Below are 12,780 nucleotides of genomic sequence, written 5' to 3' on the forward strand. Positions count from 1 at the left end.
TAGTGTACTTCAGAAACACATTTGAATGGATAATTTAAAAATAATTTCAAAAATAACTTCCTTTTCTCCAGTATAGAACTATATCCCGGCCAGTGAACCTATCTCAATATTTAAATTAATTAGTTCATATAAGTTTTGACATCGTAAATCAGAAGTTTTGACTCAATAACCTGAATCAGACTGTTTTCCACCAAAGCACTCCTCTGTACGTGACAGGATGGAAAAAAATGCCTTGGTTGAAGGTTCACTCCTCATAGTTTGGTTCACCCATTCAATCACGTATCAGCAGTTTTGTGAATGTCCTACTTTATTTCTTTATTTTCTCTTTGAAGTGTTCACTTTGAAGTACAAACTCTAGTTGCGTTTAACTACATCTCCTTAGAATGTGGGGCTGGGTTTGAGCCAATGTGTGTTTTTGCCATTTTGAACTTCCTTTCATGTTGAAAATAATTTTCTCATACACCAAACAATGGAAAAATAACTTAAATGAATCAGGATAAAGTCTTACACAATGCTTTTGGAAGTTTGAAAGTAATCCTATATGCAATGTAATAATACTTACATGGTTCTATGCAAAGTTCCAGTTCTACAGGAGGTGCAGCTGCTAATATTTTCAAAAGGGGCTTAGGTAGCACTTTGGAGATCAAAATGTCAAAATAAAATATATTTCAACCTAATGTGTTTACTTACTCTTTTTAGGGTTTTATTAACGTTTGCAGCAATGCAGTCATGCTCTAAGTGGCAATTTGAATTCACACTTTCTGTAGAAAAAGAAAACACGTTCCACAGTGAGTCTACAAATCATTTTTCCATGAGCTGATTATGTTGACTTGAGTGATTTTGTGCACTGACACATTAAAAACTCATTCTTTAGCATTTGAGATTCCACTTTAGTTCCAGAGTATGTAATATGTCACAGAGAATGGAAGGAGGAAGTTTGAGGAAGGGGGAATTGGTGTGATCTACATTAAACATGCTGCTTCCATCTCCCACTATGTGAAACAATACACCTTTCTTAATTTATCTTGTCAATCTTAGTGAATCCTGACACAGATCATGGAAATGTAGCTCTTTGATACCTCACAAATGTGTAGTAAATATTTTATATAGTTTAAGGTTGAGGGCTATAGATCACCTTGGCAGTAGGAGCCATCATTAGGCATGAACGGTGCCTTCCCTGTGGGGGTCTGATAACCTTCTCTGCAGAAGCAGTGAAATCCTCCAATCACATTTTCACATACAGCGTGATCACCGCACACAGCTGACTCGCTGCACTCATCTATATCTGCAAATATTTCAAAAAGCAATTTCTTAAATTACTGTTCTTTTATTTGTTTGTTTCCTGATAACAATATTACATATGGTTAGTGATTTCATACCAACTGATACAACAAAGAAAGGGGAAATCCCATCATTTGGGAAAAAGAGACAACAAACTTGGCTGCATGCATTTCTTAACTCTAATTTGGCCAATCCATTCTGATAGAGTATTGAAAATGTTATTCATGGGCCACACTCTCAAATTGTTTTCTGAGTAGCATGATTCATCAACAAAGTCAGTAAATCTATTCCCATCATCTAAGATGTAACAGTTAGTTCTAATTTAATAAAGACTCATTTTTCAAAGTGCACTTACAATTATTTGCCTGCTAGTCTTGGGCTCCACTGATGATAACTCAGTTTAAAGTAGTCTGGAGGATAAAGATGGACTCCCTTTCTCTTTAAAGCTTCATTTCTGCCTTTGATTTACCCAAAAGCTAGGGTCCAGCACATTATGTTACTCAACTCTCTTAAGATTTATCACGATTGATTACTTTTGTTCATATTACATTCGGACTATGATTGTAATATGCAATCACCATAGCTGAGTATGGATGAAGAAATAAATTGCACAGAATTAAGCCTGAGATTCTCAGTGGCTATATATTGACACTGTAATAAAGGTGCTGGGTTTTTAGGCTCACATCATTTATATTCTTAATTTAAAATTTTACACAGTGCAGTGAAATGTGCCTTAAAGTTATAAATACAATATAAATATGTTGCCAGGTTGGGGAATGATTCCAAGGAAGCTGAATAGTCCAGATCATTACCTTAAATTAATGCAAAGATTTTTTTTATGTGTGTGTGCTGAGCCCAGTTCTGGCATCTTAGAAATGCTTTCTATTAGATTAATGAATGAAACTGTAATTTTAATTTACAATTTGATTATTAAAATAACAAGATGGCATGGTACCATTTACCAGTATGAAAAGGACGGGAGCTGTTAAAGTCTAATTTAAAGTGTCATCAGGCTGTTGTCTTAAATTCAGCTGTTGCCAGTTTTTCATTTGAAAATACAATGAAGGCACAGGAAATCTTGTGACTCAAGCCACAGAAAAGCAAGTCAGCACAGAACTTCTTGCTAGGTTCTTAATGAACTTGACAATAGCTAGAAAGGTAGTGATACTAGATTTTGAAGAACATTACCAGGGTAAAAGGCTAGGAAACCCCTCTGCGTATGATGACTACCTATCTATAATGTGTTTAGTTATATACCCTGGTGTAACCCTATAAAAAACACCCTCCTTATTTATTTTAATATGTATATATGTTCAAAAGCTATCATCCAACTCAAGTCAACTTACCAAGGAGAAAAAAAAGCCATAGAATGTTGACTCCTATATGGAGTACCCATCCACCCACACTTTCCAATCTGTGTGGAAGGAATGAAAAACCAGTGCAAACAGTCAAGTGCAGAACGTGGGGCTCAAGCCAAAGAGACCTTTACTCTTGTGTTGACACAGGGTTCTCACAGTGCCGGCCTGGAGCTCACTATGCAGCCCTTGAATTCTTGACAATCTTTCTGCCAGAGTCTTGTGAGTTCGCTGATTGCAGGGCTGTTACCATGCAGGTCAGGTCACCAAAGAGCCCCCCTCTGCCAGGGCTGTTTTAGAAGCACACATTGCACTCCAATGGGAAAAGAGCTCAAATAAAACTGTATGCAATTATCAATTTTCACAAATAGTAAAATTATTTCATGGGCAGGACAGTTAATACATCTTTTGTATGTGTGTATTTGGTCGCATTAGAGGCTTTGTAAGAATTGATTTCTTTTTTTTTTTTTGCTTGTTTTTATGTTTTGTTTTGTTTTTTGAGACAAGGTTTCTCTGTGACTTTGGAGGCTGTCCTGGTGGTGTAGAGCAGGCTGGTTTTGAACTCACAATTAAAGGCGTGTGCCACCACCCCCAGGCAAGAATTTATTTCTTAACTGTGCAACATCTTCATGACCATGTCTAACATCAGCCTATGAGCAATATAAAAAATGATCTTCTGTAAACCCAGCTCTCTCCATCCTTTGGAAGGGAAGGTTTTAACACACCTGGTGATTATACCTTACTATTCATTTCCTTCCCATGTCTCTTATATGCTGATTTGGTTCTGCATTGGTTTGGGCTTCTCTCTTTTTTAAAAAAATCATTCATTGAATATTTCATATTTTTATACCCCATACCTTGATCAATTCCCCTCCACTTCTCACCGAGACTTTCCATCACATTTCTCTCTCAACTCTGTCTCCTCTCTCTCCGTCTGTCTTTCTCTCTTCTCACTTTCTACCCATCCCTTTCTTATTTTCTTTTACATATTTTATTCCACTGAATCCACTTAGTGATGCTATAACAGTGGATGGTGTGACCCATCCACTGTCCTTGAGGAACTCTTAAAGAAAGGTGACCCTTTCTCCTCCAGCAGCCATGAACTACCAGTATCTCTTCAGAAAGGGGCCAAGCCTCTGGATGTGCTCCCCAATCCATGATGAGGGACTTTGTAGGGATTGTATGTAAGTGAGCTCAGCTGCTGCGGGTTTGTGTGTGTGCATCATCCATGTCACGTCCAGTGGACAGATTTCACAGCGCTACAATGTCTTCTTTGGTTATTTCATACATGTGCACTACATATTCTGAATACCAATCCTCTCATTTTCTTATCCCACTCTGTAATCTCTTTCCCCAAACAACTCCTCCTCTCATCACTATTTTTGTTTTGTTCTTGACTTTGTCTTGTGACCTCGGCTTTTTTAACCTTTGCTTGTTAAACCTTGGGAATGTAGCTCATTGATACTTCACAAATATGTAGTAAACATTTTTATATAGCGAATGATATATATATATATATTATATATATATATATATATATATATCCTTCAATCTTATATCCTTCAAGGATATATCCTTGGCAGTAAGAGCCATCATTAGGAGTGAACCATGATTTCCCTGTGGAGGTCTGATAACCTTCCCCACAGAAGCAGTGAAACCCTCTGCTCTCATTTTCACCTGCAGCGTGATTATCACTCATCTATATCTGCAAATATTTCAGAGTGTTTTTTTAAATTAGTGTATCACAGATAACACTAGTATATATGATTACTGATTTTGTATCAAATGATGTAAGACAGATGAGTGCTGTCCCCTGGAGCTTACTGAGAAGCAACTCCCCAGTCACTATACCCCTGAGGACAGTGACTCCCCCTTCCCTCAATTGACTTCAGCTGCCAACAGCTTCCTAAGGAGGAGCTGGAGCCCAGGAACATTCCCTCTATTCATAACTGAATGTTGATGAGTCTGGTCTTCTGCAGCTCCTAAAGAGGAAAGTGAGCTTTTCTGAGTTCACGAGTGCTCCCTATCCTGGTGCTCCTTGCTCTATTTGACGGCTTCCCATGGTTGTCCTCTCAGATGGTTACCATCCCATCATCATGGACCAAATAAGGCATTTCAGCTTCTGAATTTATTGACAGGCAATATGATGATCTAATAATGGTAACAATGGTGGCAGTACTGTCTTGGGATGTTGACACTCAAGGTTAAACTCATGCAAAGTTTTCATATTTAGCACCTACATTTTATGAAATACTATCAATTATCCCGTGAAACTAATGCTTCTTAAACTTTAGTCTGATTTATATATTTACTCCTATGCCATGTAATGTATGGCATTAGCTAGCAGCAGACATTCTGTTCCTATGGCTCTTACAATCACACACACACACACACACACACACACACACACACACGATTATCACTAAAAATGAGGAGGTGATGAATTTTATGGAAGTCAGGGTGGTGAGGCAAGAAGACGTAGAAAGGGGCTGAGGGATGGAAGGAAGTGATATTAGTGTAATGCTCACACATGGAGTTCCCCTGCCAAAACACCTCAAAACAAGAAAATACAATGGAGTTTAATATAAAGTACATCCTATGCATTCATGAAAATATCATAATGAAACCTACTATTATATATACTTGATATGTGTTAACAAAAATGGAAATGTCCTTTTAGAAAAGGAAGATGTGTATATTACTGAATTTAATATTGTTGCTCTGGGCTTTCCTGGTGGAAGTGCTCAAGTTTAATCCAGCAACGGTAGGTGATGGTCCAAATGGAATGTCTGAGCATTCAGAAGTACTTCTACTGTCCTCAGGATATCACTGTGTGTCCCTCTTTACCTGATATTTCTCAGAAATATCCTATGTCATATGGGCTGAAGCTGCCATGGATAAAATGAATCTGGTTTCTAACATGTAGCAAGGTCCATGCTAAATTTGCCTGCAGTCTCTTAGGAGGCCCAAATGGTTTGAACCTACTACATCTAATTTGTTTCTATTTTCCTGTAGTTATAGGTATGGGGATGGCTAAATCTCTTACATTGTAGCTGCAATACTGTCAACAGATATACTTAATGCAGAAAAGATGTATATCGTAACACATGAGTGAATGTATTGAAGGTAGTACTGGTACCAAGGCTATAGCTGATACCTGATCTTACAATTGGAAAATCAGAATCAGTGATTCTGTTCTTATTTTCACCATCCTTATCGCAGGAGCCCTGAGAGTATGTCTACTTGGGATGCAGAGGAATGTGTTGGTCAGTTGGCACGTCTTGGTAATTATCAAAGTTATCTAAGAGAAAAAAACATTGGCCTCCATACTAATGAAAACTAAATTGCAGCTATGTCTGGCTAAGATTGACTGACAAAGTTTAATAACTTGTCCAATTTTCCTGCTATTAACAGCCTTTGTACTAAGAATTCAATATTACTCAAAAAGAAGTGCCACCTTTACAACCTCAAGTTATTCACTAATTTTAATTTAAAAGGACATGATTGTTTTCCATGTCTATGACCAGCAAAACCAGCAGCATGTTTTTTACTATAATCTTCTTGCAATGTGTGATTATTTGTAGTTTTCTAATGTTGTATTACAGAATGTATCAGGCGAATGTTTAATTATTGGTAATAATTCACAAAGGTAAGATATTGTTTTAGTATTGTTCAACTTCAAGGAAACAAAAACCACAACAGTTTACATGGAAAACACAAGATAAGTAGAACACAAAATACATGTGTGGTAAACATGGCTCCATTGAGAGGGGTAAAGGAAGAAGTGATGCTGTCTACTCTTTCACTTTTAGTCACTTTGGCTACTGAGTGCTTAAGTTTTCCCATCTGTGAAATGCTGGCCTTCAACTAGTCTTTTCAGGGCTGCACAGCTGACATTCTGTTTTACTGTGACTCTAAGGGAAAGAAAATAATGCCTTGTGCTCTCACCCTCCACCTGCCTGAAAAAAATTACCTTATGTGTGCAGAACTGCAATTAAATATGTACTAAAGTTAAAGAACTTCTCTTGAACCATTTCTTCCTCTGAGTAGGAAACTTAATTTTCTTTATATTGATGTTCAATGATGTTTCTATATATTGATGTTTAATGATCATAATCACTACATATGTCACATTTAAGAATTAACTGAATTGCAGAGTGGCAGCACTATATTACAGGATGGTTAATAAGACCTGGAGAGTGTAGATTTATAGCTCAGCATGCACTCCCTGAGGATGATCAGAGTGAACAATGAAAATTACTCTAGAAGCAGAGAAAATGGAAGGAGCTGAGCAATAGCTTCTCAGAAAAACATAACCCTTATGGACAACCAAATGGGTGAGAAATAACATTCTTCCAGAGAATGAGTTTTTCACTGAATAATCCATCATATGAAACAGGTAAAGCACAGGACTCAGGACTGGGGATTGGGTTTTGATACAGTTATTGTGTTTACAAACATCTTAAAAGAGCTACAAGGGAGTTAGCTAAGGCTTAGGGCTGTTCTTCAGCATCCCAGTGGAAAGGAAGACTGGAAGAAAGACTTTTAAATTACAATGATCACTCCTCTTGCAATATTGGCAAATCTCTCTCTCTCTCTCTCTCTCTCTCTCTCTCTCTCTCTCTGTGTGTGTGTGTGTGTGTGTACTTACACATGTGTGTGTATGTCTGTTTTCTATGGTGTCTGTAACACAGAGACTTCTTTGAACTGAAGAATATTAGAAATAAACCTGACAAAAAAATAAACCTGATCCAATGAGAAGATAGACGTCTTCTGGAAACTGGAGAGTATAGAAAATTGAGCATATAATCAAATTTTTCTTTAATTACAGCGTCGTGACCTGTTAGACCTACTCATGTTTACTGAGGTAAATAATCAGTAATTAACTCTTAATGATGGAATATATGACATTCTAAGGAAATTGGCAACTAGAATATAGGCTCGAAGGATTCAGTTAGCTTTTGTGAAATACAGTGTTGTTTTCTAGCCTTTGAAACCTGGCAGAGCTCCACCCACCACATAGTAGGCAGAGTGACATCCAAATGCTGCAGCTGGTTAAGTCTCTGATGGAAACAAGGCTTTCTGGGCATAAGACAGTCTTTCTCCTTCTCTCCTTATCTGAAATATGTCCATGTAGAAGAATTTTTCACTGTTCTTGAGTGTACGCTAATACTCTGCCAGTCTGCATCTATTTAATTATTCTATATAAATCAATTATTATGCAACTATATATACATACTCAGAAAGCAGAAATGTGTACATCACTGTACCTAGACAATAGAAATAAAGGCATCTATCTATCTGTCTATCTATCATCTACCTATATCTACATAGGTATGCATGCATATAACAGAAATTACACTACTTCATGAAAATTAACCAAGAGTAGATCACAAATTGCATGCAAAGCATCTAAATTAGGTTAAAGAAAAATATTTCACCCACACTGAGTTTGAGTCAATCATTTAGTTATCAAATATTTATGGAGCCATCCATTTCCCAAATGTGAGTGTCTATATTGGGAAATAAGTAAAAATTAATCAAAAAGTCAGGATCTGTGCCCTCCTGCCAGAGTTCACATTCTGAAGGTAACTTACCACACAAACAGATAATTGAGTTTTTATTAAAATAAAAGTTTTCATCTATATCTCTAAATTTGAATCCTGTCACAGAATGTTGGGGGAAATTTATATTAAATTTTAAAATAAATTGTGTTTTCTGATAAGTTATTGGTGATATAGAAAATGATGAGGATTGAATCCCATGTGGGCTACCACTATAAAAATAATATGCAAGCATGCCTAGGGAAAGGGTTCACTAGATCTGAGTTACCAGTCAAAGGCCATGAAATTGAGCCATCTTATATTGCCTAAATGAGTGGTTTCTAAAATAAATTATCAAATTAGTGTGATTAATTCCAATACATATTTTTTAATATTATACAACATATTCATAGAAAACAGTTGATATTGAATTTTGTATTGTTCTTTGAGCATAGCTTTAGACACTTGGCCTCTTAGCTTTCTTATCAAGAATTAGGAAATTTAAGTATTTGCTATGTCCAAGTCTTGCAAAGTGGATATATATTACAGACAAATTCCCCAGAGTTCCTATTCAAATCTTGGTCAATAAAATACCATTTATATGAAAGTAACCTCCAGATAGTGGATAGGTAAGAGATATTTTTAGAAGTAATATATAAATATGAATTATTTAAATACTCTTAAACTTTGCAGTGTCAAGCTTTATAATAATTAACATTTAAAGAGAAATTTCCTTTAGATGGGTAGACTGTAAAGAAATAAAGCTTCTTCTTGGGCTGGAAGCATGGCTCTGTGGTTAAGGGTGTGTACTGTTCTTGCAGAGAGCACCCACATCAGACAGGCCACAACCATCTGCTTCTCCAGCTCCAGAGTAACCTGGCATCCTTTTCTGGCATCCATGGGTACCTGTACTCACACCAACACAAGTCCACATACAGAAACATGCATACATATAATTTAAAACAATAACACAAATGCATGTTTAAAACCTGTTTCTCCTCTTTCCTTTTAAAACTCTAAATCACAGTTACTGGCAGTGACTCTATGTTGAATTTATATCTGCATTAATTCATCATATTTATATATAAATATTTGTACTGATATTCTTTAAAATTTATTGCACATGGATTAACTGGAAAAGATTTTAGAATTAAGAACTATTAATAGAGAGAAATATGTAGCATTCTTTCAGTAATACTTTCTAGCTCATCCTTAATGGAATGAACCAAGTATGGCAAGCTCAAAGAGACACACATATTCGCTAGCAAAGGTATGCACAGCTTTGGAAAAGACGGACTAATGACCCAGCTTACCAGAGGGGAGTGTTTGTGTCAACCTTGTCTGCCTTTAGTAAACAGCGACATTACTAAGTTACAATGCAGACAAGAGAATGGTTGCCTTAGGCCAACTTCTGGATATAAGGATTTATGTTATTCAAAGAGAAAGTGAAGCTGGAGCCAGGTATTACACTGTAATTACTAGGTCAGTGAAAGCAAAGCCACCCTCACCTTACACTCAACCAAAAAATAGTTTTCATAAACAGCTGGCAGCATAAAATAAGGAAAATTACGTTATTGAAACATGAAGTATGGGGAGGCATGATCACACTGGGGGAAGACATGCTAAGCATTTGGACAAGGTCAAAGATGGCATCCAGTGCATTTTATGTAGCCGACTACATGTGTCTACGGTGCTTCTATGTGTAACAAAACAGAATTTTACAGCTTTTCTTGGGCATGGGGTCTCTGAAATACCTAACAAGGTTTCATTTGGCAGTGACTCTATGTTGAATTTATCTCTGAATTAATTCATATTTATATATAAATATTTGTACTGATATTCTTTAAATGGGAATTGAAAGGATTAATTACCTTTAAATGAGAATTAAGCTTTATTTGAGTAACAGAGCAGCCCTGAAATATAGGAAGTACTGGTGAAGATCCTTGTGGAACACACTTTCTTGAGGATGACACCAACGCAGAGTGAAGAAAGAGGCACACTACATTTTATAACTACTAAGAAATTGAAGTCGATGACTCAGAAGAAAAGAAAGTGGGTGGACTCAAAGCAGGATAAACAGGAATCGAAATGGTTTCATCTGGATGATCGGTAAATGCAGATTATTAGTTTTGTCTAAATAAATTATTTTCATGATGAAATAACATTTAAGATATATTTCTGCTATGATTGGTTAGTTGTTTTTCTTCAGGTCAGATCTGCATGATTTACACCAGTAATTCGAAAGCAGGAAAGGAACATGTGTTTCAGGTCTTCTTTCCTGGAACATTTTAAATAATTGCTGTGATAATGAAGTGCCTAGTTTTACTAATAAACTATGTCTGGGAGAGTTTAAATAATGCCAGTCTAGAGGCAGAATCAGGCGGATGTAACTTCTATGCCTGACGTCAAAGACAATGTGTTTGTGTTTTTGAGAAAAGTATTTTTGTCATAAACTATGTTTCTACGTAAGGCGCAAGTAACAAGCATTTGAGAATGCAAATCCAAGCACCTCAGTGACAGCGGACTACATGTGTCTACGGTGCTGTAAAATTCTAAAACAGAATTTTACAGCTTTTCTTGGGCATGGGGTCTCTGAAATACCTAACAAGGTTTCATTTTGCATCCTATTTTCAAATATAGCTACCAAAGATAAGGAAACATGGCTTTAAATATTGAGACACTATTGCCTAGGCTCAAAGTTGATTATAACAATTTGAAAGACACAGAATTTGAACAGCAGCTTCCCTCTTGGATCCATCTTCCCTCCGGTTATGACTGCTAGTATCACTGGGCCAATCGGAACACTAAAATGGCCATAACCATTATGTGATTCTGCATGAAACAGGCCCCGTGGGTCAAAGTTGGTGCAATACAAAAAGTGTTATCTGCCCCCTTTATCCCCATGCAGCTCGGCTCATCTCCCCGCTCCCCTGGGGGCACTTGAAAATCCCTTACACCTGGTCCTCTAATGAATATGGAAAAAAAATTACTCAGATGTCTCAATTTTATACATTCCACTGACTGATTTCTGGTAATCATCAAGGTAGACATACAGGTAAAGAGGAAAGCAGGAAGGAAAAGCCAGCCAAGACGGAGGACAGGGGGAGAGCTGCAGTGAAACTGAATGAGTTCAATCAGTCAAGGAAATAGTAGACCCATTTACTGTGTGCATTCCACAACTGATGTCAATATCCGAGTCTATGAAAGGCCAGGGAAGGAGAGAAAAAATACAATCTTATATCAGTTTTTTTCCTTTTCCTCTGGGGACATATTTGACCTCTCATTATTTCAGGGAAGGAAATAATTCACTACAATATACACATAATCTATCTCTGCATGCATGTATACTAGTACCTGCAAGATTATTGATTGACAAGAGACATGAAACCATAAGTCCAATACTGAAGGAAATGTATCCCTCTTTCCCACTGTTTAGTGTAAACTCACATTTCCTTGACCATGGATTTTAGTAAGTCTAATTTACTAAAGAAAAAGAAAAAAGCACCAAGTGAAAGAAGTTACAATTTGCAAGGTAAACAAAGTAGAGTTACACAAGAATAGAATGTTTGTTCATATTTTTTAGTTTCTTTAATGGAAATGTGATTTTTAACCTGTTCAAAACAGCAACTATTATTCTTAGATCTTTTGAAAAGAAAAATATGCCTTTGACGATGGATCTGCTTTTGAATGGAATGCAGAAGCCAGTGTGGGGGACGGTGATGACAAATAATACATGCACAAAACGTTCTCCTGGGCTGTTTTTGCAATTACATTTTTTTTTTAAGGAAAATGTAGCACTTAAGAAAATACTCCCATTTTCTGCTACTATCATTTTTGGTTTTCTCTTTGTCAGAACTATTAATGCACACACATTATAAAAAGAATCACACTGAATACAAGTAGAGGAAGGAAATGGAAGGGAAAAAAACAGGCTTATTTTTCTACACACTAGAAACCATTTCTCTTGCTCATTGGATCTGAGGCTGGGACAAAATCCTGACACATTTCTTTCAAACTATCAATCAATGATTCTGCAACGTTTTCATTCCCTTGTACCCATCAGCTCTGATAGTAAAGATGAGTAATATTCTCATAATCTCCCTGAGACTCAAATAATGGTTATGAAGTCGCTTCTGTGAAACTCATTTTATTGACTTTTGTTTCTAATCATTGAAGTGATACATATGCAATGGGGCAATCAAGTCACTGACAGAAGGTCTCACAAGCAAGCCCTCAATGCAAAAACCTTGATGGTTTACAAAGGAACACAAAGAGGGGAACTTCAGATTATGCAGTTTGGAGAAAGTAGAGTAGTATGTGTAAGTTGCTGAGATAAAAATGATACTCTATTATTCTCTAATCATCTAAAAGGAAGTTTCATCTTGCTGAAAGACATTTACAGAGATACAGGGTCGCACGGCAAATCACATATGAATTATGCAAGGAAACGTTAAAGAGGGTGTTGTAAGGAAATGCCAATCATTTCAGACCTCCGCATTAAGGCTAGACAGTGTGGTACAAGTCATAGGTAACAAACCCTACATATATAATCTCCTAGGGTTAATGACTGTGTGATTATGAAGTCAAAATCCTGCTATCTC

At 36.7% G+C, this 12,780-nt stretch overlaps 1 protein-coding gene across 2 annotated transcripts in view; it reads right to left on the minus strand.

Annotated features, from left to right (window-relative positions):
• Window positions 1-12,780, minus strand: part of Adgrl4 (adhesion G protein-coupled receptor L4) — a 91,367-nt gene that overhangs the window by 41,453 nt on the left and 37,134 nt on the right. Inside the window, exons 3-7 of one of the 2 annotated variants that reach the window (XM_035451939.1) lie at window positions 9,029-9,037; window positions 6,967-6,988; window positions 4,214-4,330; window positions 1,136-1,287; window positions 691-761 (exon numbers count right to left, since the gene is read on the minus strand). In XM_035451939.1, coding sequence (XP_035307830.1) covers window positions 691-761; window positions 1,136-1,287; window positions 4,214-4,330; window positions 6,967-6,988; window positions 9,029-9,037 — 371 coding nt within the window. The remainder of the gene's footprint in view (window positions 1-690; window positions 762-1,135; window positions 1,288-4,213; window positions 4,331-6,966; window positions 6,989-9,028; window positions 9,038-12,780) is intronic. The other variant, XM_027395958.2, reaches the window with a different exon arrangement.

This window comes from Cricetulus griseus, assembly GCF_003668045.3.
Source record: "Cricetulus griseus strain 17A/GY chromosome 1 unlocalized genomic scaffold, alternate assembly CriGri-PICRH-1.0 chr1_0, whole genome shotgun sequence".
Classification (NCBI taxonomy): Eukaryota; Metazoa; Chordata; class Mammalia; order Rodentia; family Cricetidae; genus Cricetulus; species Cricetulus griseus.